Source organism: Syzygium oleosum, unplaced genomic scaffold (assembly GCF_021117445.2).
Source record: "Syzygium oleosum isolate NSW1041296 unplaced genomic scaffold, Sole_v2.1 Sole_v2.02, whole genome shotgun sequence".
Taxonomy (NCBI): Eukaryota; Viridiplantae; Streptophyta; class Magnoliopsida; order Myrtales; family Myrtaceae; genus Syzygium; species Syzygium oleosum.
Window position 1 is genome coordinate 10,170,942 of NW_026607486.1, and position 24,973 is coordinate 10,195,914.

At 41.2% G+C, this 24,973-nt stretch overlaps 2 protein-coding genes across 2 annotated transcripts; both read left to right on the plus strand.

Moving 5' to 3' along the window:
- The first annotated feature begins 8,381 nt into the window (after nt 1–8,381).
- Nucleotides 8,382–8,964, plus strand: LOC115690329 (major allergen Pru ar 1-like). Its single transcript, XM_030616655.1, has 2 exons — nt 8,382–8,565; nt 8,675–8,964. The coding sequence occupies exons 1-2, from the start codon at nt 8,382–8,384 to the stop codon at nt 8,962–8,964; spliced, it is 474 nt and encodes a 157-aa protein (XP_030472515.1).
- Nucleotides 8,965–18,527: 9,563 nt separating this feature from the next.
- On the plus strand, nt 18,528–23,845 carry LOC130137114 (uncharacterized). Its single transcript, XM_056307865.1, has 5 exons — nt 18,528–19,330; nt 19,410–19,721; nt 19,797–19,884; nt 19,972–20,075; nt 23,512–23,845. Exons 1-5 carry the CDS (start codon nt 18,528–18,530, stop codon nt 23,843–23,845), a joined length of 1,641 nt encoding a protein of 546 aa, XP_056163840.1.
- The last annotated feature ends 1,128 nt before the right edge of the window (nt 23,846–24,973 follow it).

Sequence of the window (24,973 nt, forward strand, 5' to 3'; positions counted from 1 at the left end):
TTTAGACCGTTAATTCCTGAGTGGAATTACAGCAGGTAGTAGAGTGGTAGAATCGTGATGATGAGCAGCGAAGGAAGAGGAGTAGGAAGAGTCCCAAGAAGGGGCGCTGGTAGAGGATCCAGGGGTAGAGGACGCGCTCGAGCTAGAGCCGTAGAGGATCTTGGAATGGGTGCTGGAGCGATGGAAAATTTAGGAGTTGATGCTGGAGTAGCAGCAAACCCCGGAATAGAAGTTAGACCTGTTGTGGACCCGAGAATGGAAGTTGTAATGAGAACGTTGGAACGGATTGGTGATATAATAGAACGGCAGACTCAGGAGCGAGCTGCTCCGATTGCCCAAGCTGCCGAGGCTGTTGCTGTTGTTGATAATAACGAGAACCAAGGTCAGGGGCAAGTGGTTGCGAATAGACCTATGCACCAGCTGGTAGAACAATTTATAAAGTTGAAACCACCCAAGTTTTCTGGGAAAGGTGACCCGGAGGCTGCACCTCGGTGGGTAGAGGAACTGGAGAAGGCTTTTGAGGTGCTGGAGTGTAATGATCATGAGAGGGTGACTTTAGCAGTCTATCAGCTGCAGGATAATGCAAACGATTGGTGGAAAGTCACCAGGGATAGGATTTTTCCTGAAGGTACAGCCAAGACTTGGGCTGTTTTCATCGAGAGTTTTTATGAGAAATACTTTTCAGCTAGTGCTAGAGAGAGAAAACTCGCGGAATTTATGAGACTCCGCCAAGGTCAGATGACGGTAGATCAGTATGAGGCGGAATTTGCGAGATTGTCTAAGTTTGCGCCGAGAATGGTGGAACATCCTGAGGATAAGGCGCGAAGATTTCTAGATGGGTTGAGAGCTGACCTTCGTAGTCAGTTGTTACTGGTAAATTTAGGAACGTACGAGCAGATATTCGATAGAGCCCAGATTTTGGAGCGAGATCAGGTGGATAGGGCCACCGCATCTGGGTCGAGATTTGTCCAGGGTTGGAATAACCGTAATCCGGGAAAGAGACCGATGGTGGATAATAGGCGTTTTACTCCACCAGTTAAAAGGAATATTGGAAAGCCAATCCGGATTGGGAATGGTCCGTGTAGGATTTGTGGAGGTCGACATGGAAACGGGCCTTGTCCAACCAAGGGTGGAGCATGCTTTGGATGTGGGGGATTTGGGCATCATATAAAGAATTGCCCCAATTCCAGGCGGAATAGACCACCTGCTTTGCCGCCGCCTCCGAATGGGAATCAAGCTGGAGCGGCCCAGACAGCGAATCTGAATCAGAATAGGCCTCAAGCGCAAGGACTAGTGTATGCGATGGCCAGAAGAGAGGCTGAGAACGCACCAAGGGTTGTCACAGGTATGATTTCTCTGTGCAACCATGCTGCGTATGCTTTATTTGATCCTGGAACGTCGCATTCCTTTATATCAAAACAGTTTGTGGAGTTAGTTGGAATAGAACCGCAATTGCTTGATGTTGTGCTATGTGTGACGACTCCTTTAAACGATAAGATGTTGATATCTCTGGGTTATCCAAACTGTAAGATTGTGATTGGGAGTAGGGAGGAATTGATTGATTTGGTAGTTCTAGATATGTATGATTTTGACGTGATAGTAGGGATGGATTGATTGTCTAAGCAGAGGGCTGTAATGGATTGCAATAGCAGGGTGATCCAATTTAATCCTATTGGACATCCGGAATTTAAATTTGTAGGAAGTCGAGGAGGACCCTCGATTTCGTTGATATCCTCGGTGGAAATGGCAAAATTGTTGAATGAAGGATGTCAAGGATTTCTAGCTGCAGTAGTGGATTCGACGGCAGAAGAGCCGAGACTTGAGAATATAGCGGTAGTGTGTGAATATCCTGATGTGTTTCGTCAAGAATTGCCCGGATTACCGCCGGAAAGAGAAGTAGAGTTTGTAATCGAGTTGGCGCCTGGAACTGAACCAATCTCGAAGGCACCTTATAGAATGTCGCTATCGGAGTTAAAGGAATTAAAGGTGCAGATGTAAGAGTTGTTAGATAAGGGGTTTATTCGACCCAGTGCATCTCCGTGGGGAGCCCCGGTTTTATTTGTAAGGAAGAAAGATGGATCGTTGAGGTTGTGTATAGATTACAGGCAGCTGAATCAGGTGACAATTAAAAATAAGTATCCTTTGCCAAGGATTGATGATTTGTTTGATCAGTTACAAGGGGCTTCGGTGTTCTCTAAAATTGATTTGAGAACGGGGTATCATCAGTTGAGAATTAGGAAGGAGGATATACCAAAGACGGCGTTTAGGACGAGATACGGGCATTATGAATTTACGGTGATGCCATTCGGATTAACGAACGCCCCTGCTGCCTTTATGGATCTGATGAATCGGGGTGTTTAAGGAATTCTTAGATCAGTTTGTGATTGTCTTTATCGACGATATACTGGTGTACTCGAAAAGCCTGGAGGAACATGAATTTCATTTGCACCAAGTGTTGCAGACTTTGAGGAAGCACGCACTGTATGCTAAGTTTAGCAAGTGCGAGTTTTGGCTTGGTCGAGTAGCATTTCTCGGTCATGTAATTTCGGGAGAAGGAATTTCTGTGGATCCAGCAAAGATAGAGGCTGTAATGAAGTGGCCTAGACCGACAACGGTAACAGAAGTTCGGAGTTTTCTGGGTCTGGCTGGATATTACCGTCGCTTTGTGGAAGGATTTTCGGCAATAGCAATGCCGTTGACTCAATTATTGAAGAAGGAGAATAGATTTGAATGGACAGATCAGTGTGAAGGAAGTTTTCAGGAGTTGAAGCGGAGGTTGACAACGGCACCAGTGTTGACGATTCCATCAGGACTTGGAGGGTATGAGGTATACAGTGATGCGTCGTTGAAGGGATTAGGGTGTGTGTTGATGCAACATGGGCGAGTGGTAGCCTATGCATCCAGGCAGTTGAGGCCACATGAATTGAATTATCCGACGCATGACTTGGAGTTAGCCGCAATAGTGTTCGCCCTGAAGATTTGGCGACATTATTTATGCGGAGAGAAATTTCAGATCTATACTGACCATCAGAGCCTCAAGTATTTATTTTCGCAGAAAGAGTTGAATATGAGGCAACGGCGTTGGATGGAATTGTTAAAAGATTATGATTGTGATGTTCTGTATCACCCTGGAAAGGCAAACCGAGTCGCGGATGCGTTGAGCCGGAAATCAAGCATCGCGCATTTAATGGTCAAGGAGTGGATCCTGTTGGAGAATGTACGAGATTCCGAGTTCAAGTTGGATGTAAGTCGAGTTTCGAGCCTGTTAGCGACGTTAAGGATTAAGCCGGAGATCCAGGCTAAAGTTAAAGCTTTGCAGTCTACGAACCCAGAGATACAGAAGGTTATTGAGATGGACGTTACTAAGAGGAAGCCGGATTTTCAAGTATCTGAGGACGGTGTGTTGAAATTTCATGGAAGGTTATGTGTGCCAGACGATGCGGGAGTTAAGGAAGAAATTTTGTCCGAAGCGCATCGTAGTCAGTACAGTATTCACCCCGGCAGTACCAAAATGTACAAGAATTTGAGACACTTTTATTGGTGGAATGGTATGAAGTCGGATATAACTAAGCACATGGCTAAGTGCCTGACGTGTCAGCAGGTGAAAGTGCAACATTGTAAGCCTGGAGGATTGTTGCGACCGTTGGAAATCCCAGAGTGGAAATGGAAGCATATAACCATGGATTTTGTGTCGGGATTGCCGAGAAGTCAAAGAGGTCATGACACTATTTGGGTGATTGTCGACAGATTAACTAAGTCGGCACACTTTTTGGCAGTGCGAAAGGATTTCGCGTTAGAACGGTATGCAGAGTTGTACGTGCAGCAGATAGTTCGCCTGCATGGGGTACCAGTATCTATAACATCGGATCGTGATCCTAGGTTTACCGCCAATTTTTGGAAAAGTCTGCAAACGGTGTTAGGATCCAAGTTGCAGTTCAGTATAGCTTATCATCCTCAGACAGATGGCCAGTCTGAGAGGACGATTCAGACGCTAGAGGATATGCTCAGGGCATGTGTGCTGGATTTTCAAGGTAAATGGGAAGAGCAACTGCCCTTAGTGGAGTTTGCTTACAATAACAGCTTCCAGCAGAGTATTGGAATGGCGCCCTTTGAAGCGCTTTATGGTCGTGCTTGTAGAACACCCGTGTGTTGGGACGAAGTGGGAGAAAGAGCTATAACAGGGCCGGAGTTGGTTGAGCAGTCGATTGAGGCAGTTAAGATCATTCGTGAAAGGCTGAGGATAGCGCAGAGCCGTCAAAAGAGTTATGCAGACAGAAGGCGAAGACCTTTGGAGTTTCTGGTAGGCGATCACGTATTTCTAAAAGTGTCGCCCATGCGAGGATTGTCCCGGTTTGGTAAGAAGGGGAAGTTGAGTCCGAGATATGTGGGACCCTTTGAAGTGCTAGAAAGAATTGGAGATCTGGCATATCGCCTTGCGTTACCGCCGAATATGTTGCAGGTGCATAACGTGTTTCACATATCAATGTTGAGGAAATATGAACCGAACCCGACGCATGTGTTGAATTATGAAGAGATAGAAGTGGATGATAAGGTATCGTATGTCGAGAGACCGGTCAGGATTGAAGATCGGAAAGAACGGGTTCTGAGAAATAAGACGATCCCAATGGTCAAGGTTATCTGGGAGCACCACGGGACTGAAGGCGCAACCTGGAAAAGCGAAGAAATGATGCAACGTCAGTACCCCCAGTTGTTTGAGCAGCAGTAATAATTGTAAATTTTGAGTAATAGTGAGATTGTAAATTTCGAGGACGAAATTTTATAAGAGGGGAAGATTGTGACATTCCGAAATTCCACCAATTGGAATTTATTGAATAAATGAGTTTTATGAGATGCGCTCGCAGTAAATTCTCGCCCGGAACTGATCATTCCTGGGAATGCTAACCATTAGGGAAAGGCTAATAGGGGAATTAAATTCGCGCGACTAAAGGAAATTCGATCGTGAATGGATTTGGACCATTAAATCGCGGAAGTGATATTTTGAGCCACTGTTGGTCGATCCAAGGATAGTTAGGGATCAGTTCACCACTGTCCTAGTAGTGGATCGCAGGTGATTCCGTTGGACCACGAAACGACTTGACGAATGATTCTGAAATTATACCGAACGATCGTACCCCTCGGATCAAGTGATGGATCTTCGCGATTTTAATGACAATCGAGGTTGTCACGCACCGAACGGACTTGCACGTAACTCGATTTAGTATCAATCATGAGTCGATTTCGCGAATTTCCGCAGCAAGCCGCCCGTTAGCTCGAGAAACGCTCGAGTTACGTTTAATAGAATTTAATTATGGAATTTTTGCCCAAATTGGACACCGGAAAATTAGGAAGTCACGCCGGAATATTAGGACGACGTTGCACGTGACACGTATGAATTTTTGGTGCGCTCAATTCCTTCGGAAAATTCGATTTGGACAAGAAACGGAGAAAGTTACCAAAATACCCCTAGGATTTATTAAAGGACAAGCTTTAAGGGTAAAGGGCATTTTGGTAATTTTGCCCTAAAATTTTGATTGGACAATTTTACCCTTGGATATTTTGGAAATTACAAGTATACCCTTGGATATTTTTGTGCAAGAATCGATCTCGGCCGTCGGATCAAGATAAGATCGAATCGGGACCGTCGGATTAAAAATATGAGTAAAGGGCGTTTTGGTCATTTCCGCAATTGGTCAAAATATATTATTTGAGTCAAGAATGAGGTCTTCCTCCCCCTTCTCTTCTTCATCTTCACGATCAGCCCCTCCCCCCTTCCCCTTTTTTTTTTTCTTTGCCGTGAACTTCTTCCTCTTCCACCGTGAAGCCACGCCGGCGCCGCCGCCGCACGCCGGACCGCCCTCTAGCCGCCGCTTAGCCGCCGTACCAGCCCCAAACCACCACCACCAGCCACCGTTTCTCTCTCTTTTCTCTCTTTCCCCCAAGTGGCCGTGAGCCCAAATCAAGAGCCGGACCGCCGCTGCAAGCCGATCGCCGTTGCCGAGCTTCGCCGCCGTCCCCGCCGTGTCCGTTTAAATGCCGCCGCTTTTCGTTCTAGCCGATTTAGCCTAGAACTTGGTAAGTCACACTCTAATCCCGATTTAGGATATTGGGTATCGACGGATAATTTGATTTGGGGTGAAATTGACAATATGCGGGTGCGAAATATTGGGGTTTAAGATTGGAATGTCGTGGCGGGCCTTGAGGATTATTTTTGGAATTTTTGGAGGACAATTTGAGGTGAATTACAAGCTGTGATTTACTGTTCACAAGCTGCGAATTACTGTTCACGGGGCTGTGATGGTTTGTTCAGGACGCAAGTTGAATTTTTAGAACCGTTATTTAATGGCGAGAAAGTGTCGTGAAGGATCGGAATTAATCCGACGCCATTTGGTTGGTGAAAATTGGCAATTTACGTGTTTTAGGCATGTTTGAATTATTCTGGATGGGGTTGATTTAATTGAGGGCTTATTTGTGTGTTTATATAGTGGACATATGTCTGTTTGGTGCACGCGTGGGCCAGATCGAATTAATTGTTGATATTGGCCATGTGAATTGTTGAGTGAGCTCTGTCTGCGTGTGACTCGATGCGTGCACGGATCGCGTGTGATGGGCTAGTTGCGTGTGGTAAATGCATATCGAGTATGTGCATGAATAAGGAGAAGTTGTGGTGTGACAAGTGATTGTGGGAAAGTATGCGAAGGTGTGGTAGTGCGAGAATGGGATCGGGCTAGGTATCGTAAACTCGGGCCGCGATCACGTAGGTCTGATGCATTTGGCACAGGCTGAGGCTGGAAAAAGCAAATATGAAAATCGGTCCGAGGCACGATCAGCTCGGGTGAGACCGGGATTGGACCGAGGCATCTTAAGCTCGGGTTTCAATCATGTAGTCCTGTCGCATTTGGCGCGGGCTGAGTTGAGATTGGGCCTGGGGCGTGTGATGCTCAGGTCGCGATTGGGGCCTGAGGCGTGAACGGGTACGCGGGCCGGATGTGGTGAATGATCGCAGTGTGCCTGAGGCGTGTACTTCAACGCGGGTCACTGGTAAGGAATGAGAATGGAAGGAATAGTGGACTGAGAGTTGGTACATGCGTGTGTTGCATACGGCGTGATTGTGATTGAGTACGAGTGTACGCATGTTTGAGTCTGACTATATTATTTGAGGTGCCTGCGATGTGATGACTTGATGTGTACGAATGCACGTGTGTCTGTGTGATTGTCTGGAGGTACGTGATAGCCTAGGTTGGGTTTAGGGATGAACTTGCTGAGATGTAATCTCATGGTTGTGTAAACTAACAATTTTCAGAACCCCGACCTGAGCGATGAACCCTCCACCACCGCCACCAGTACGTTTTGGAGTACCAGTGCATACGGAGTATGAGGTAGCTGAGTTTCCGATGGGTGACGGGATGACCTCGATAAGACACACGACGACCGTGTTTGTAGAAGTGGGAAAGCTTGCCTTGGATGAGAACCATTTTTGAGGTTGAACGTCAGGTCATCGACTCTTTTTTTATTTTGGTAGTTTCAGTAAAGTGTGCACTGGTAGTCAGATGTTTATTTTATTGTATATATGGTGGAACAAGTTGAACAAGAAATGGAAATGTATATTCTCTCAATTCTCCCCAGTTTAAGTTTGTCCGGGTGTTTTATGGTTTCTGTTTGAGCGATTAAATCTCTGATGTTTAGTTGAGGTCGGCGATAACCTGGGACGTCGCAACCGTTCGACCTGAAGCGGGAAGTCGCGGGCTCGACGGGGGTTTCGGGGCGTGACAATATATATAAGACGTTGCAATTATTTCATTTAGTTAATCAAGTAATTAACCCCGAAAAAGTTTGAAAGCTATCTTCGGATATGAATAAATACATATACAAGATACAGTAAATAGGAGAAATTGGAGTCAGCATTAGAGGGGTGTAGTTCATGTGCTTGGATCAAGTGTAGACTAAAAAGTCACTGTGAGTTTTGAGAAATTCAATGATAGTAGATTGACACCTTCAGTTATTAAGATTCATGGTTTTGTTTGGTTACCATTGTATTATTTGAACAACGACGGCTATGACCGTGAGAAATACTTTCTTTTGGTTTCTAGCGGTATCTCGTAATCTCTCTCTCTCCTAGAGAACGAAACCCCAATCAAGCTGATGAACTCACGACTATTTTCATGCAAAACATGACAAAAAGTAGAATGTTTGGTGCTTTAAGTTTGGCAATTCAAGGATTTTTCGGCCCATGAGATACTCTTTGGAAAAATGAGGACTCTTCCACTCTGGCCTATAAATATATCTCATTCGCATCTCTTCTATACCAAGCTCACAGACCTCTTGAACTCCACACTCTTTGATCTTATCGTTCATATTTCTCTAGCTAGCGACCTAGAATTATCATGGGTGTGTTCACATTCACAAATGAATACACTTCCACAATTCCTCCCGCAAGATTGTTCAAAGCCCTAGTTTTGGACTCACATAACCTAATTCCCAAACTCATGCCTCAAGCTATCAAGAGTATTGACATCATCCAAGGTGATGGAGGGGCTGGAACCATTAAGCGGATCAACTTCATTGAAGGTAATTATGCATTTTTGCTACATAAATGTGCTTTATTTTTTCCTAGCTTAAACATATGTTAAGGCATACACAAGTAATCTATGACATGATCTCCTACCATTGTCTCTAGGTGGCCAGGTTAGCAGCATGAAGAATTTCGTGGATGAACTAAACGAAAAGACATTCACGGACAAGTATACAATGATCGATTTGAAGGGGAAGTTTGAATCTATTGTTTACGAAGTCAAATTTGAGGCAACACCGGAAGGTGGGAGCAAGAACAAGATGACGAGCATATATTACACAAAGGGCGATGTTGAACTTAAAGAAGAGGACCTTAAGGCGGGCAAAGAGAGAGCCTTAGGAATGTACAAGGTCGCCGAAGCGTACCTACTTCAAAACCCCGACGCTTATGCTTGAAACTTCAATGCTCTCTTTAATAAGTCAAGAAGTCCTCCCAGTAAGTATTCGTGATGTTTTCTGTCTTCTGTTGGAAGTATATGAGTTTGTTTACTTTTATATGGCTGTAAACGTTCCTTAGATTTGGATGGCAATAAAGATACGCACGTTTTAACTTACGATATTACCTTATTGGTTTGATACTATAATGGTAAAGGAATATGGAATAAATATTTAAAATTCTTTTACTCTGTAAAAAGTTATCTATTCGTAATCATGTTATTTGCTATATTACGAATGGTATATAAAGATATAGCAAACTATATATATAGTTTCTAAGCCTCATATTACTTAGTGATGATCTTGCTTGTTTTTATTATATTATATATAACAATTAGTAGATCAATTACTTGTTATAAGCTTGTTATATACAAGCAATTCCATTTCTAATATTGAATTTAGCTTACTTCATTTACTGAAAGGAAAACTATAACAAGCAATGAAAATTTTGATTTCTCATTTAAATTTCATTCTAATATGTACAACTTTAAATCAAATAAAGATCATGAATTAATTTGATTGAGCGTAATTAGTTAAATTGCAATTACTTTGCTCTTATATTTTTTATTTATGAATTTTGAATTACACAGATTTTTAAATTAGATGCCGCTTGGTTATGTTTACATGAATAGATATATATTTTTGAAAGCAAATTTTTACTTTTTTAACATGTAATACAATTGTTTATTTCATAAAAAACTAACACAATCCATTTCGTTCAAAATAGAATTTTTTTTATTTTCTCTTTTTGTGATAAAAAAAAATGAGATTTTGACTATATGTAATTCTAGATTCTTGGGGAAACTCTGGAGCCAAAACACAAAAAACCTCTGACATTTAAGAATTTGGATTTTTATTCTTCGTCATATATTAGTACCATCAATAGTTGTTCCTCTAATATCACGTGCTAAAGAGCTATTAATGCTTTTACATTTTTTTCTGATAAACAGTAATGGCATTGTTTGGATTAGAAAAGAGAGTAGGTTTTATTCTAGAAATTTTATCAAGAAAAGAGTATGCAACTTTTGCTATTTCTAACTAATCGATATAGTCTCCGTCGAGAAAAAAATCTAATTGATATAGTCCAACCAAAACGAAAACTATATAACTTATGAAAAAAAGGTTTAATGCAGCTTAAAAAGTTGACAAAAAATTGTAACTACCATTTAAATATGACTAACGTCGTTTGATGAAAATAATTTCATTTATTATTTTGTGATTCTAATTATTGCTTTTAATTAAGAAACAATTAAATAATCTAAAAATAAATTAACTGATTCTACCGTCTATTGGTATTACGCCCTTGTTCTTACAAAAAAAAATGGTTTTATTGATTACAAACGAGAACAAAAGTAAGCGAATCCAAATCGAAACTTTGATTCGTCATGTTTCTTCCTAGTTTTTTTGGCTTTATGTTTCTACCTAGTTAAGTGGGCCTAATACCCTAGAAAACCTCAAACATTAGTTTTTGTCCCAATTTTACCTTTTGTCTCGTAAAAAACCTCCAACTTTAGGTCTTGTCCCAATTCTACCTTAAACATTTTTTGTCCCACAAAAAATCCCCAGTTTAGATCCAGTCACAATTCTACCATAAACCTTTTTTGTATCATAAAAAACCATCAATTTTGGGTTCATTACCAATTCTACCGTAAAAAAAAATTTTATCTCATAAAAATTCCCAGCTTTAGTTCCAATTTTAATTTCACTCTAATTATTTTTTAACCTTATAAAACATCATTAACTTTTACTTGAATCCCAAATTTGCTCTCCATCAACCATTCGTCAAAATCACCCTTAGTGATTTTGCACTCGTAGATCTCTCATGCTTGGGAATGTTCCATCTCTGGTGGTCGGAGAGCTCACACTCGGGATGTGACATCCCCGATTTCGGACCTAGGAAGCCGAGGGCTAGTAAGAAATGGTTGAGCGGGTAACTCGAGCCGAGGGTCGGTAATGGAATGGATAGCATGATCGGAACGAGTGTACTGAGGGTTGTTCATGATTCGATCGAAAGATTGTCCATGAATTGGCTTAGGGATCGACAGTGGAATGACTCCCTGACTATACAAATGATTAGAGTAATATGACCGTGGAGTGACCCTTCGACCATAAGGGCCGCTAGTGGAACGGTCTGAGATAACTGTGGATCAGTCCGGTGTCGGCATGGGTCGGTCGCGGGTGATACCACATGACCATGCATTGGTCCCGGATGACCATGAGTTAATTCCGGGGTACTGGATTCCACGAGGCTACATGACAACCGAGGGTCGATCATGGGTCGTTGATACTCGAACGTGGCTCGGTCACGAATCGGTCACGGATCGTTGCGTTGAGTTGGGTAGGCCATGGACGAGACATGTGCCGAGCCATTTGCCTAGTGGCTTAGTCGCGGCCCGGGCAAAATTGCCAGTCGCGTCGGCCAAGGCCATGTGCCCAGTCATGACTGGCCATCGTGCCCGTCAGCTAGGCCACGGACCGGCTACGTGCCCGGTCGTGTGCCGGCCATTGTGCCCGACCCTTGTGCTAGGCATTGTGCCCATAAGATCCGATTTCGATCTCGTCCCGTGCCCAAGAAATATGGCCATGAGTCGTGCATCGTGTCATTCACGGGCCGTTCCGCATGCTTGGCCATGAATCGACCCCTCGCTCGTGTGACCAGGCGTGGTGCTCGGCACGTCGCCCATGCGGCCGGCAAGGCACTCGGCACGTCGCCCGTGCAGCCAGGCAAGGCACTCAGTACGTCGCCCGTGTGGCCCGGTACTGCACCCGGCCACGCGCCTGGTCAGGCCCGGCCACGCGCCCAGGCTACCCGAGAGACCCAAATTGGCATAGTTGGGCTTAGACTTTTGTATAGTTATACTTGGTCACTTGTGAGGGCTTTTCCACGCTAAACCTCATTTTGAATGAGATTATTAGAAGTATTTTATCGCGAGACAACCCTCGGAAATTATGAGAGTTAATATGATGCGGAGGTTTGAGATTAAGAGTCAATTAGTCGGTTTTATGGTGCTGATCAACCAAGCTAAATTTGAGTGAAATCAGCAGCTTCGGGAGACCAGAATAGGGTGTCACAGCCAGCTTTGAGAAGGATCGAGAGAGTAGAGAGTAGACCAAGTCAAGCTTATCTCTAGAATGGCCTCCATTATTGGTGCCTAGCTTATGTGTCCCCTTCATTCAATGCCAAAGTGCTGAGTTGTGCCCTTCATAATGGTTCATTTAATGGCTCATGGTGACTCATGGTCACCAATAATAAGCCCAAGGCAAGGCCAATAATCGGCCAAGCCAAGGGAGCTGAGAGAGAGAGAGAGAGAGAGAGAGAGAGAGAGAGAGAGAGAGAGAAGCCGAGAGGGAGAGGGAGAGATTGGGCCAATAATGCTTGGATAAGCTTGGCTTCTTCATCATTATTTTTTGGCCTTAGTTCATAAATGGCATTTAATGCATGTCATGATGATTTTTGACTTAGAAGTCCCTCCATTATTGGCTTATTCTAGGGTATTCCAAGGCTTCTATAAATGGCATGAAGCCCCCCCCTCCTTCTTCTTCTCACACCAACATCACCATCACCTTCTCCTCTATTTGTTTCTTGTTTTTCTCACTTCTTGACCCGAGAAGCCTCATGCCCAAGGAGTCCCGAACCGGCCCGTGTTTCTCCTTATTTCCGCCCGAGAGCCCACGGTTTGGCCTTTGTGTGCCTAATATTGGTCGGCCAAGCAAGGAGAAAGCAAGGACAAAGCCCGAAAATTTTCCGAGCTCACCCGTCTCTAACTCGTTCTCTAGTTCTTGTTAGTCGTTGCGTAAATGAATTCCCTAATATCGAGAAAGGAAGTTGCAATACGTTGTAACATGAGTTGCTTGGCCCGTTTCTTGGTTTCATGGTTGATTTTAGTTCGTTCTTTCTCGACAAAAGATGCTCACGTGTGATGCTTATGTTTGATGTTTATTTTGTTGGTTTCGTAGCATGAACTTTGCTATTTGAATTGCCATCGATGTCGGTACGGTAAGAGTCGACTTGTGTGAATGACGATTGTCTCGTCCTCGCTTGATATTAGAGTTTTCACTTATTGAGTCCTTTGACTCACTCCCGTTGTTTTTCCTCTTTTCAGGTCCGTAGATGGCCACTCCCCCGACCCAGTTTGGAAACCCCGTTGAGATGAGAGCGGAATTACTCACCGTCATTGATGCCAGAGAGAACCGCGCGTACCGTCGCATTACTACGTATGTTATGGTGGATGAGGGCCGATCGGAACTAATCCCCAACCCGTACGTGGCCTGGTATCGGCTAGCAAATGGCGACTGGGTTGGACCGTTTCGTGGGTTCGAGGGGCCATTCGGTGGCGCGGGTGGGCCGGCTCTGGGGCAAGCCACGGGCGGGGCGTAGTTCGGCCACTGGACGGGGGAACGGGAGCGAGGAGATGGAGGAGCGAGGAGCGAGAAGTTAAGGAGTAACCGTAGTGGGAATAGGCAACCAAGCCAAGTTTTGTTTGTTCGATAGTGGCTTGTGTCGGAACCGCCCTTGGAATGGGCATGTAAAATATGTGCGTGGCTTGTAAGGGCCGTAAAGAAAGGCTCGACAAAAATAAGCACGTATCTTGTAAATACAATGTGCGTTGTTTGTTTGTCTTACTCCCGTTTGTCTCGTTTATTGTTTATTTGCTTCTGCGTGCGCATTTGATTGTTTAAAATAAACGGGACAAACTAATACATTTTCGCGAGTCACGGGTCCGTTCGGGTCATGTTCGGGTCATTAAGCATCGATCGTGATTCCGAGTCGGGACGTGACACGGGACGCTCGAACAGCTTGTGTTAGAGAGTTCTCCATCTCTTGGTTTTCAACGTGAAATTTTGGAAGGAGGGTCAATGTGGGTAAATTTGTGACTCAAGTAAAAGTTTGTGATTTTTATAAGAATGTAAAAATTTTAGGGTAAAATTGGGATTGGTCGTTAAAATTGGGACAAGCCTAAAGTTAGGAGTTTTTCATAGGACAAAAAAAAGTTTATGGTAGAATTGGGACATGATCCAAAGTTGAGGATTTTTTATGGGACAAAAAAAAGTTTATGGTAGAATTGGGATATGACCTAAAGTTGGAGGTTTTTTAGAAGACAAAAGGTAAAATTGAGACAAAAGCTAAAGTTTGAGGTTTTTTAGGGTATTAGGCCTAGTTAACTGATTCACTTTAATTGAACAAAGTAGAATTCCAAAATAGGAAATAGAATATACAAATATCAACACTTACTTTTTAAATAACTTTATTTTTTTTCAAATTGTTTTCACTTTCACTCTTGATTTACATCAAGCGGATGGAAACAAAGGGGATGAGACAACATATCAATCAACAACTCATATAATAAAAAATTGAATCTCCAGAACTTTTAAGTAATCCATTGATGTCTATAAATAATTGATTTTTTTTCATTAAGTACAACTTTTTCTTTAACTTTATTTTATACGAAACTATTTTAGTGAAAAGATATCATATATTTTGTTTTTATTTTTCATTTCCTTATTACTTATCTACATCAACTTGAATACACTTTTCTATCTTTTTTGAGATTTGGAGAAAAAAATAATTTAAGCTTCAAGCAACATCAAATAATTTAAGCTTCAGGCAACATCAAAATATTGGGGAAAAACTTGTTTTCTCTTTTTCTTATGGCTTGTAGCCCTAGTAGTTAAACCTAATCAAAGTATTGGGAAAAACCCTAGCTGCTAGTTGCTCAGATTCTCTGCTCAACCGGGATGGCGGCGTCACTATTCGATTCTCGCATAGTTGCTTCTGTTCGGTGAGAAATCTTCGTATCTGTCCCATGATCAAGTGGTTATTGTTCGGCAATTGGGAGTTTTTCCGAGTCCCTTGTTGGAGTTTCTTTTGCCTTTATTGTGACTGTCTCGAATTTTCTTTTATGTCGAATGATCACCCTCTCTAATCTTGTCGTGTTTATGAAGTTTTTGTGTCCTAACTCTTCTAAGGAGTTGTTTTTTCTGTTGCAATTGTCACAGACCGCAATCTGTGTTACGTGCTGGATGACTCCCTCTTACACTAGCGATTTCTTTTGGAAGAATGCGGCGCATTATAAATCATTGCTTGATTTTCTTTGAAGGAAATTGGTGAGCCTGAATTTATTTTGTTTACGAGATCTTCGCTATTCGGATTCTATAACAAGGTTGTTGAAGATATTAATTTTGGGATTTTTGTTGAGCCTTCTTCATGGAAGTGAGTTCTAATGGTGGATTTCTGTTCTGTGCGATTTAGATGTTTGTGTTTAAGGTTCTCTTGTTAGAGTGGAATCATCGTTTTGAAAGATAGTCGAGAACTTGTATATTCTAGTTGAACTACTTCTCGCCTTGTATATTTTATGCATGTTGTGACTGATTATTGTTATGCACATCATAAAGACATATGGATAAGAGTTGGATTAATCTTCCTCACGGGCATAGTTCCGAGTATCTCAATAGATTATGGGCGTTTTACACTACAAAAAAACAAGGGTTTAGCCACGGAAATTTGCGACGAATTATTTTTCGTGGATAATTGCGACGCAATTTGCGATGAATATATTTTCCGTCGCAAATTAGCGACGAAAAATAATTCGTCGCAAATTTCCGACGAATTTTGCGACGAAAAAAAATTCGTGGCTAATTTGCGACGGAATCGACCACGGATTAAAAATTGTCGCAAATTTGCGACGAAATTTACCATGAAAAAAAATTCGTGGAAAATTTGCGACGGATTTTCCCACGAAAAAAATTCGTGGCTAATTTGCGACGGATTTTGCCACGAAAAATAATTCGTGGCTAATTTGCGACGGAATTTGCCACGAAAAAATATTCGTCGCTAATTTGCGACGGAATTTGCCACGAAAAAAAATTAGTGGCTAATTTGCGACGATATTGCCGACGAATCTTTTTCCGTTTCTAATTTGCGACGAAAAATAAATGTCGTCGCTAATTTGCGACGAAATTTCCCACGAAAAAAAATTCGTGGTTATTTTGCGACGGAATTAGCGACGAATTGTTATTCGTCGCTAATTTTCCTCTACTTGTAGCCCCAATTTCTCTCTCTCTGCTAATTCCTCTTATCCCTATTAGCTGTTCTCCCTTCCTCTCCCTATTCGCTGTTATCCCTTCCTCTCGATAAATCTCTCCGCACGCATAAAAATCTATCTCGGTGAACCTTTTCTACTGGTAAGTGGTGTGATTAATTTGGGCAAAACTATTTTCAATTTTTTGTTATTTTATTGAGTTTTTTTTTTCTCTTTTTTTTTTCTGACTTCGTCGCCAGTCGCCGGTCCGGCAACCGGCGACCGGCGACCGGCGAGGCTCGCCGGCCATGGGCGGGGCCGCTGGACCTCGCCCAGATCTGGGCGAGGCCGAGCGGCCTCGCCATGGGGCCCGGCGCCGGACCTCGCGGCGAGGTCGAGCGGCCTCGCCATGGGGCCGGCGCTGGACCTCGCGGCGAGGTCGAGCGGCCATGGCCCGGCGCCGGACCTCGCGGTGAGGTCGAGCGGCCATGGCCGCCGCCGGACCTCGCGGCGAGGAGGTCGAGCAGCGCCGCCGGACCTCGCCGCGAGGTCCGGATATGGCCGGCGAGGTCCAGATCTGGCCATGGCCGGCGAGGTCCAACTCGCCGGCCGGTCGCCGGTCGCCGGACCGGCGACCGGAGAAAAAAATGAAGGAAAAAAAATTTGGGAAAAAAATTCGAAAAAAAAATTATTATAAAAAAATAAAATCTGAAGTCAATTTTTTTTGTAGGTACGTATTCGTTTGAAAGTCTCGCGGATGAAGTGAACGTTGCAATTCTCATCAAATTGAGCACTTTGTACTACAAAGATTTCAATCAAATACTTGGTAAGTCAATTATTTTAATTTTTTCAATTTCAAAATAATTGTTTAGGCAAAAATAAAATTTTAATTTTTAGAATTTTATGGTTTTAATATCGAAAATTTTTTGGCATTAATATTTTACGAGATTTTGTTTTTTTTATATAGACAATGCAAAGAGACAGGGCTTGGATGTATAATAAGAACTTACCTGGACGTCGAGGATTGACCGATGAGTTTTGTACTGGGTTGGAACTATTTTTGGACTTTGCTAGTAGTAAATATGAGTTGATGGATGGAAATAAGTTAAGGTGTCCGTGTAGAAAGTACAGTAATGGTAAATTTCATGTATGTGATACAGTTAGAGAACATCTTTGTAGATTTGGGTTTACTCCGAACTACTATAATTGGACTTGTCATGGTGAACCATTTATATCTGATGAAGGATATCGAATAAGTGACCAATTTTCAGTTAGGGAAGAATGTAGCTATTATGACCAAATGAACCCATACCAGAGGATGGTGATTGATGCAGCTGGTCATAATTCAGATCCAAACCATGCAAGTACTAGTTTTACTCCAAGACTTGAACAATTTGAAGAGATAGGAGTAACAAGTTTTGATGAGAATGTGTGTAATGAAACATTTCCATCTAATCAGTTCTGGGAAGTGTTGAAAGCAGCAGATGAACCTTTATGGGCAGGTTGTGACAATCATACTCAGTTATCAGCGACAGCAAGATTGTTAAATATCAAGGCAGAGCATAATGTGTCTGAGAATTGCTTTAACTCTTTTGTTGAAGTAATGCGAGAAGCAATGCCTCCTGATAACATAATGCCAAGTGATTTTTACGATATGAAGAAGTTAGTGGATAACTTAGGTCTTCCAGTTGAAAGGATTGATGTATGTAGTAGGGGTTGTATGTTATATTGGAGAGATGATGAAAATGCAGAATCTTGCAAATTCTGTAGCCAACCTAGGTACAAGATTAACAGGAACAGAGGAGGCAAGGTCGTAATCAGAAGCGTAGACCATGCAAGCAAATGTTTTATCTGCCCTTAATCCCCATATTACAAAGGCTTTATGCGTCTCAAGCCACTGCTGAACACATGACTTGGCATGCAAATCATGAAACAGAAGAGGGTCTAATGTGTCATCCTTCAGATGCAGAGGCATGGAAACATTTTGATAGAACATACCCTGAATTTGCGATAGAGCCTCGAAATATTAGGTTAGGTCTCTGTGCTGATGGATTTGCCCCATTTGGAAAATCAGGGAAAAGTTATTCATGTTGGCCAGTTATCTTAACTCCGTACAATCTTCCACCCGGTATGTGCATGAAGACACCTTATATGTTTTTGACATTGATCGTGACCGGGCCGCAAAATCCGAAAAAGTTGATAGATGTTTATATGCAACCATTGATTGAAGAGTTACAACGGCTATGGAATGAATGTGTCGTTACGTATGATGTTTCTACTAATCAAACATTTGTAATGAAGGCTGCTCTTCTTTGGACGATAAATGACTTTCCAGCTTATGGAATGTTATCTGGATGGAGTACAGCTGGGATCTTAGGATGTCCGATATGTTTGGAGATGTCGAAGTCATTCAGATTAAGACATGGTAAGAAGCCTTGCTATTTTGACTGTCACAGACAAATTTTGCCGATGAATTATACATTCAGAAGGAATAAAAAAGAGTTCATGAAGAATAGGATTGAAAGAACTCCTCCACCATTGAGATTGACTGGTGATCAAATATGGGAGCGAGTGCAGGACTTTCCAACTGTTGTTGAAAACCCTCATGGCACAACTATTGCGTACGGAAGTGCACATAAGTGGACTAAACGCAGTATATTTTGGGATCTACCATATTGGAAAGCTCATCTTATTCATCATAATCTTGACGTTATGCACATTGAAAAGAATGTTTTCGACAATGTCATAAATACTGTGATGGATGTCACGGGAAAAACAAAAGACAACTTGAATGCAAGAAAAGATATGAGAGATATTTGTGATCGGCCAACATTAGATGTGGATGCAAGCAGCAGGGGACCAAAACCAAAAGCAGTTTATACATTGGATAAGGAGCAGAGACGAGTCGTTTGTCAATGGTTGAAATCTGTGCGGTTTCCTGATGGATATGCTTCGAACATCGGGAGATGTGTTGATTTGAACGAATGCAAGTTGACAGGATTAAAGAGTCATGATTGTCACATATTTATGGAAAGACTAATTCCAATAGCTTTGAAGGAACTTCTACCAAACTTTGTATGGGGCGCCATTACAGAGTTAAGTAATTTCCTCCATGATATTTGCTCAACAGTGTTAAAAGTATCACACATGGAGAAACTGGAGAGAGACATTCCAATTATTCTTTGCAATTTAGAAAGGATATTTCCTCCAGCGTTTTTTGATTCAATGGAGCATCTCCTAGTTCACTTGCCTTATGAGGCTAAAGTTGCAGGTCCCGTCCAATTTCGATGGATGTATCCATTTGAGAGGTAAAATTTTTTTCAAAATAAAATTCAAAATACTTTATTATATATTATGTTCTGATAAACTTCTTTCTATTGCAACAAGGTTCTTATATCATTTGAAGAAAAAAGTGAAGAATAAGGCATGTGTTGAAGCTTCAATTTGTAATGCATATATTGTGGAAGAAGTGACAACATTTGCATCATACTATTTTGAGCCGCACGTGCAGTGCAAGAGGCGGAGAGCAGGAAGAAATGATGAGGGTCCCATCGATCCCAATTGCAAATCATTCTCTATTTTCAATTATCTCGATCGACCAAGCGGCGCATGTCAGTTTCGTTACTTAACAGGCGAAGAACGGCAGGCCGTCCATACCTATATTTTACTGAACTGTCCAGAAGTGGAGCCATACTTCCAGTAAGTGTATATTTTTGCAAATATATGTATTGCGTGTCAAATATTTACTAATATTTAAATGTAAATTGTTAATAGGATTTTTCAAAATTCAATGTATGGACTACCACCAAATGAGTTCGACCGTTTGTGCGATGAACAATTTGCAGCATGGTTCAAAACATATGTAAGTTGCCTATAGACCAAAACCAAGTTATTAATATTTTATACATCATTTAAATATATATTATTGACTTTGCGTGTGTAATCTTAGGTTCACAGTAATCATGATCAAGTTGAAGAGCAAGGATTACTATATTATCTGTCATGGGGTCCACAGTCAAGCATACGAAGCTGGCCAGCATATTTCATAAACGGGTACAATTTTCACACTCGAGAATATGGAATGGAAAAAGCCACAATGAATAGTGGTGTGTGTGTTCGGTCATCCAATTGTGGTAGTTCAAAAGATGATTTTTATGGCTTGTTGGATGAAATCATCGAGATAGAGTACCCCGGACCATCAATGCGGGTTGTGTTATTTAAGTGCATGTGGTTCGACCCCGTCAAAGGAACGAAGGTACATACGAAGTTTAATTTGGTTGAAATAAATCACAAGAAAAGGTATAAGAAATATGAACCATTTGTGTTGGCACAACAAGCAATTCAAGTATATTATGCATCATATCCTAGTTTGAAACGTGACAAAGCTGATTGGTGGGCTGTATGTAAAACCAAAGCACGAAGAAAAATCGAGGAACACCGGAAGGATACAGCATATCAACAAGAGGAAGTTTATAATGCGGTTCAAACTGAGGAATATAACATTCCTACTCTACGAGATCCATGTGGAGCAATGATAGATGTAGATCTAACTGAAATTCGCGAATCAAATTTAGAAGGTGTTGCAGAAGCTGATTTTCAGACAAAGGATGATGATGATGATGATGATGATGATGATGATGACGACGACGATGACGATGATGATGACGATGACGACGACGACGATGATGACGATGATGCTGAACAAGAAGATTAAGATCAAGATGAAGACGAAGGTGAAGACGAAGATTTAGATTTTTGAGACTTTTTACTAATTATGTCGTAATTATTATTATTATTATGACAAAGTTTATTGTTGTTGTCATATTTATTATTGTTGTTGTTGCTGTAATTATTAGTATTGTTGTTGTTGTTGTTGTTGTTGTGGTAGTTATTATTATTATTATTATTGTAATTGTTGTTGAATATTATTATTGCTATTATTGTTAATGAAACGTCATTGTCCGGAAAAAAAAAAGAATTACGAGAGTGTGGTATAGTAGAAATGAAATTCGTGGCTAAAATCAGTGGAAAATTTGCCACGAAATTTAGCCACGAATTTCATGAAAAAATCCCACTCACAAGGCTAAGTAATTTTTCATGAAAAGCCAAAAATTAATTTTAGGAAATTCGTGGCAAAAATCCGTGGCAATTTACCACGGATTTCGTAAACAAAGGCCGTATGCATGATTTAGGCTTTTTTTAGGAAATTCGTGGCAAAAATTCGTGGCAAATTTGCCACGGATTTTAGCCACGGATTTTTTTTTAAAAAAAAATTCTATTGTATTCTTTTTTAGGAAATTCGTGGCAAAAATCCGTGGCAAATTTGCCACGGATTTTAGCCACGGATTTTTTTTAAAAAAAAATTCTATTATATTCCTTTTTAGGAAATCCGTGGCAAAAATTCGTGGCAAATTTGCCACGGATTTTTGCCACGGATTTTTTTTAAAAAAAATTCTATTGTATTCTTTTTTAGGAAATTCGTGGCAAAAATCCGTGGCAAATTTGCCACGGATTTCCTAAAAAAGAATACAATAGATTTTTTTTTTAAAAAATCCGTGGCTAAAATCCGTGGCAAATTTGCCACGGAGTTGAGCCACGAATTTCCTAAAAAAGAATACAATAGAATTTTTTTTTAATTTAAAAAAAATCCGTGGCTAAAATCCGTGGCAAATTTGCCACGGATTTTTTTTAAAAAAAAATTCTATTGTATTCTTTTTTTGGGAAATTCGTGGCAAAAATCCGTGGCAAATTTGCCACGGATTTTAGCCACGGATTTTTTTTTAAAAAAAAAATCTATTGTATTCTTTTTTAGGAAATCCGTGGCAAATTTGCCACGGATTTTAGCCATGGATTTTTTTTAAATTAAAAAAAAATTCTATTGTATTCTTTTTTAGGAAATCCGTGGCAAAAATTCGTGGCAAATTTGCCACGGATTTTAGCCACGGATTTTTTTTAAAAAAAATTTCTATTGTATTCTTTTTTAGGAAAATTCGTGGCAAAAATCCGTGGCAAATTTGCCACGGATTTTTGCCACGGATTTTTTTTTAAAAAAATTCTATTGTATTCTTTTTTAGGAAATTCGTGGCAAATATCCGTGGCAAATTTGCCACGGATTTTAGCCACGGATTTTTTTTTTAAAAAAAATCTATTGTATTCTTTTTTAGGAAATCCGTGGCTAAAATCCGTGGCAAATTTGCCACGGATTTTAGCCACAGATTTTTTTTAAATTAAAAAAAAATTCTATTCTATTCTTTTTTAGGAAATTCGTGGCAAAAATCCGTGGCAAATTTGCCACGGATTTTAGCCACGGATTTTTTTTAAAAAAAATTTCTATTGTATTCTTTTTTAGGAAATTCGTGGCTAAAATCCGTGGCAAATTTGCCACGGATTTTAGCCACGGATTTTTTTTAAAAAAAAATTCTATTGTATTCTTTTTTAGGAAATTCGTGGCAAAAATCCGTGGCAAATTTGCCACGGATTTTAGCCACGGATTTTTTTTTAAAAAAAAATTCTATTGTATTCTTTTTTAGGAAATCCGTGGCAAATTTGCCACGGATTTTAGCCATGGATTTTTTTTAAATTAAAAAAAAATTCTATTGTATTCTTTTTTAGGAAATCCGTGGCAAAAATTCGTGGCAAATTTGCCACGGATTTTAGCCACGGATTTTTTTTTAAAAAAATTTCTATTGTATTCTTTTTAGGAAAATTCGTGGCAAAATCCGTGGCAAATTTGCCACGGATTTTTGCCACGGATTTTTTTAAAAAATTCTATTGTATTCTTTTTAGGAAATTGTGGCAAATATCCGTGGCAAATTTGCCACGGATTTTAGCCACGGATTTTTTTTTAAAAAAATTCTATTGTATTCTTTTTTAGGAAATCCGTGGCTAAAATCCGTGGCAAATTTGCCACGGATTTTAGCCACAGATTTTTTTTTAAAAAAAAATTCTATTGTATTCTTTTTTAGGAAATCCGTGGCTAAAATCCGTGGCAAATTTGCCACGGATTTTAGCCACGGATTATTTTAAAACAAAAAATAGTGTGTAGGGTTTTTTAGGAAATTCGTGGCAAAAAGCCGTGGCAAATTTGCGACGGATTTAGCCACGAATTTGAAAAAAACCCCAAAATTACCGCGACAATTTTATATTTCGGTTCGAATTTGCCGCGATATAATAACAATTCGTGGCTAAAATCGTGGCAAATTAGCCACGGATTGGAAATCGTGGCTAAATCCGTGGCAAATTAGCCACGAAATAATATTCGTGGCTAATTTGCCACGATTTTAGCCACGAATCGTAAAACCGTGGCAAATTTGCCACGATTTTAGCCATGATTTTAAATCCGTGGTTAATTTCAGCGAAAATTCAACAAACGGCGTCGTCTTCATGAGCGGGTACAAATTAGGGTTCTTCTTTTCTGTTCTCACGATCGAACCTATCTCTGTCTCTTGTCTGTCTCTGTCTTCTCCCTCTTTCTCTGTCTCTGTTGCAGTTCTTCGGCGTTCTTCGGCGCGATTCTTGGCGTTCTTCGGCGGCGGACGCTGGGAAGCGAGGACACCCAGCGCGCGGTCTGCTTCTGTTGGGTTCTTCGGCGGCGTCCGAGAGTGTTCGGTTTGCTTCTATTCGGTTCGGTCTGCTTCTATTCGGTATGCTTCTGTTGGGTCTGCTTTTCGCCGTTATTTCTAGGCGTTTGCGTCTGCTTATGCTTCTGTTCAATGTATGTGTTGGGTCTACGTTTGGGTCTGCTTCTGCTCTGTGCTTCTGCTTCTGCGCTTCTGCTTCTGCTAAGCTTCTGTGCTTCTGCTTCTGTGTTGGCTGGCTTCTGAGTTGGGTCTGCGTCTGTCTGCCTGTGTTGGCTGGCTTCTGTGTTGGGTCTGCTTCTGCTTCTGCTTCTGTGTTGGGTCTGCTTCTGCTTCTGCTTCTGCTTCTGTGTTGGGTCTGCTTCGTTCTGTTCGTGGACGAAACAGATTGGGTCTGTTTCGCCCACGAATTTGGTTCTATTCGTGTGCGAAACAAACCAGTTTCGTGGGCGCTTCTGTGCTTCGGCTTCTGCTTCTGTGTTGGCTTTCGTGGGCGCTTCGTGTTGGGTGTTGTGTTGGCTTACGTGCGAACAGTTGGGTCTTTCGCCCACAACAGAGAATCAAATTCGTGGGCGAAACAGAAACGAGAACCATTCTGTTTCGCCCACGAATTTGATTCTGTTCGTGGGCGAAACAGAATGGTTCTGTTTCTGTTTCCCCCACGAATTTGATTCTGTTCGTGAGCGAAACAGACCCAATCTGTTTCGTTCACCCACGAAACGGAACGAAACATAATCAATTTGGTCGAATTTAGGTTGAAATTTAGTTGAAATTTAGTTGAAATTCGTTTGAAATTTGGTCGAAATAAGGTGAAATGTTGTCGGAATGAGCTGAAATTAGCCACGAAATAAGGTGAATATTATTCGTGGCAAATTAGCCACGAATTTTGCCACGAATAATTAGCGACGAATTTTGCCACGAATTATTTTTCGTTGCAAAATTAGCCACGAATTTTGCCACGGATAATTAGCGACGAATTTTTTCGTCGCAAATTAGCCACGAAAATTGGAATTTTCCGTGGCAAAATTTTGCGACGGCCTATTAGCGACGAATTTTTTTCCGTCGCCAATTTCGTCGCAAATTCATTTTGCCACGAATTTTGTCGAAATTTTTCGTGGCAAAACCCGGCTTTTTTTGTAGTGTTATAAGCAGCTGTGCACGTACTGATAGAAGTAATAGGACACGATGCCCATGTTGATAATGTCTTAACTTATAACTTGGGCATATATAAGTTGTTAAGGATCACTTGTACATGCATAGTTTTGATAGAAATTACACTTGGAGGGAACATTATGGTCGAGAGTTTGTAAAAGCTGTTGATATAGAAGGCACAACTCAACAAGATGATTCTCAACCAAGCAATGGACATCCTTC

Excerpts from the sequence above, each read along its gene's own strand:
- LOC115690329 (XM_030616655.1), top strand. The coding sequence starts at position 8,382 with ATGGGTGTGTTCACATTCACAAATGAATACACTTCCACAATTCCTCCC. Across the intron at positions 8,566-8,674 it reads GCGGATCAACTTCATTGAAG|GTGGCCAGGTTAGCAGCATG; the intron begins GTAATTATGCAT and ends CATTGTCTCTAG.
- LOC130137114 (XM_056307865.1), top strand. The coding sequence starts at position 18,528 with ATGAAGAATAGGATTGAAAGAACTCCTCCACCATTGAGATTGACTGGT. Across the intron at positions 19,722-19,796 it reads GAAGTGGAGCCATACTTCCA|GATTTTTCAAAATTCAATGT; the intron begins GTAAGTGTATAT and ends AATTGTTAATAG. Across the intron at positions 19,885-19,971 it reads CAGCATGGTTCAAAACATAT|GTTCACAGTAATCATGATCA; the intron begins GTAAGTTGCCTA and ends GTGTAATCTTAG.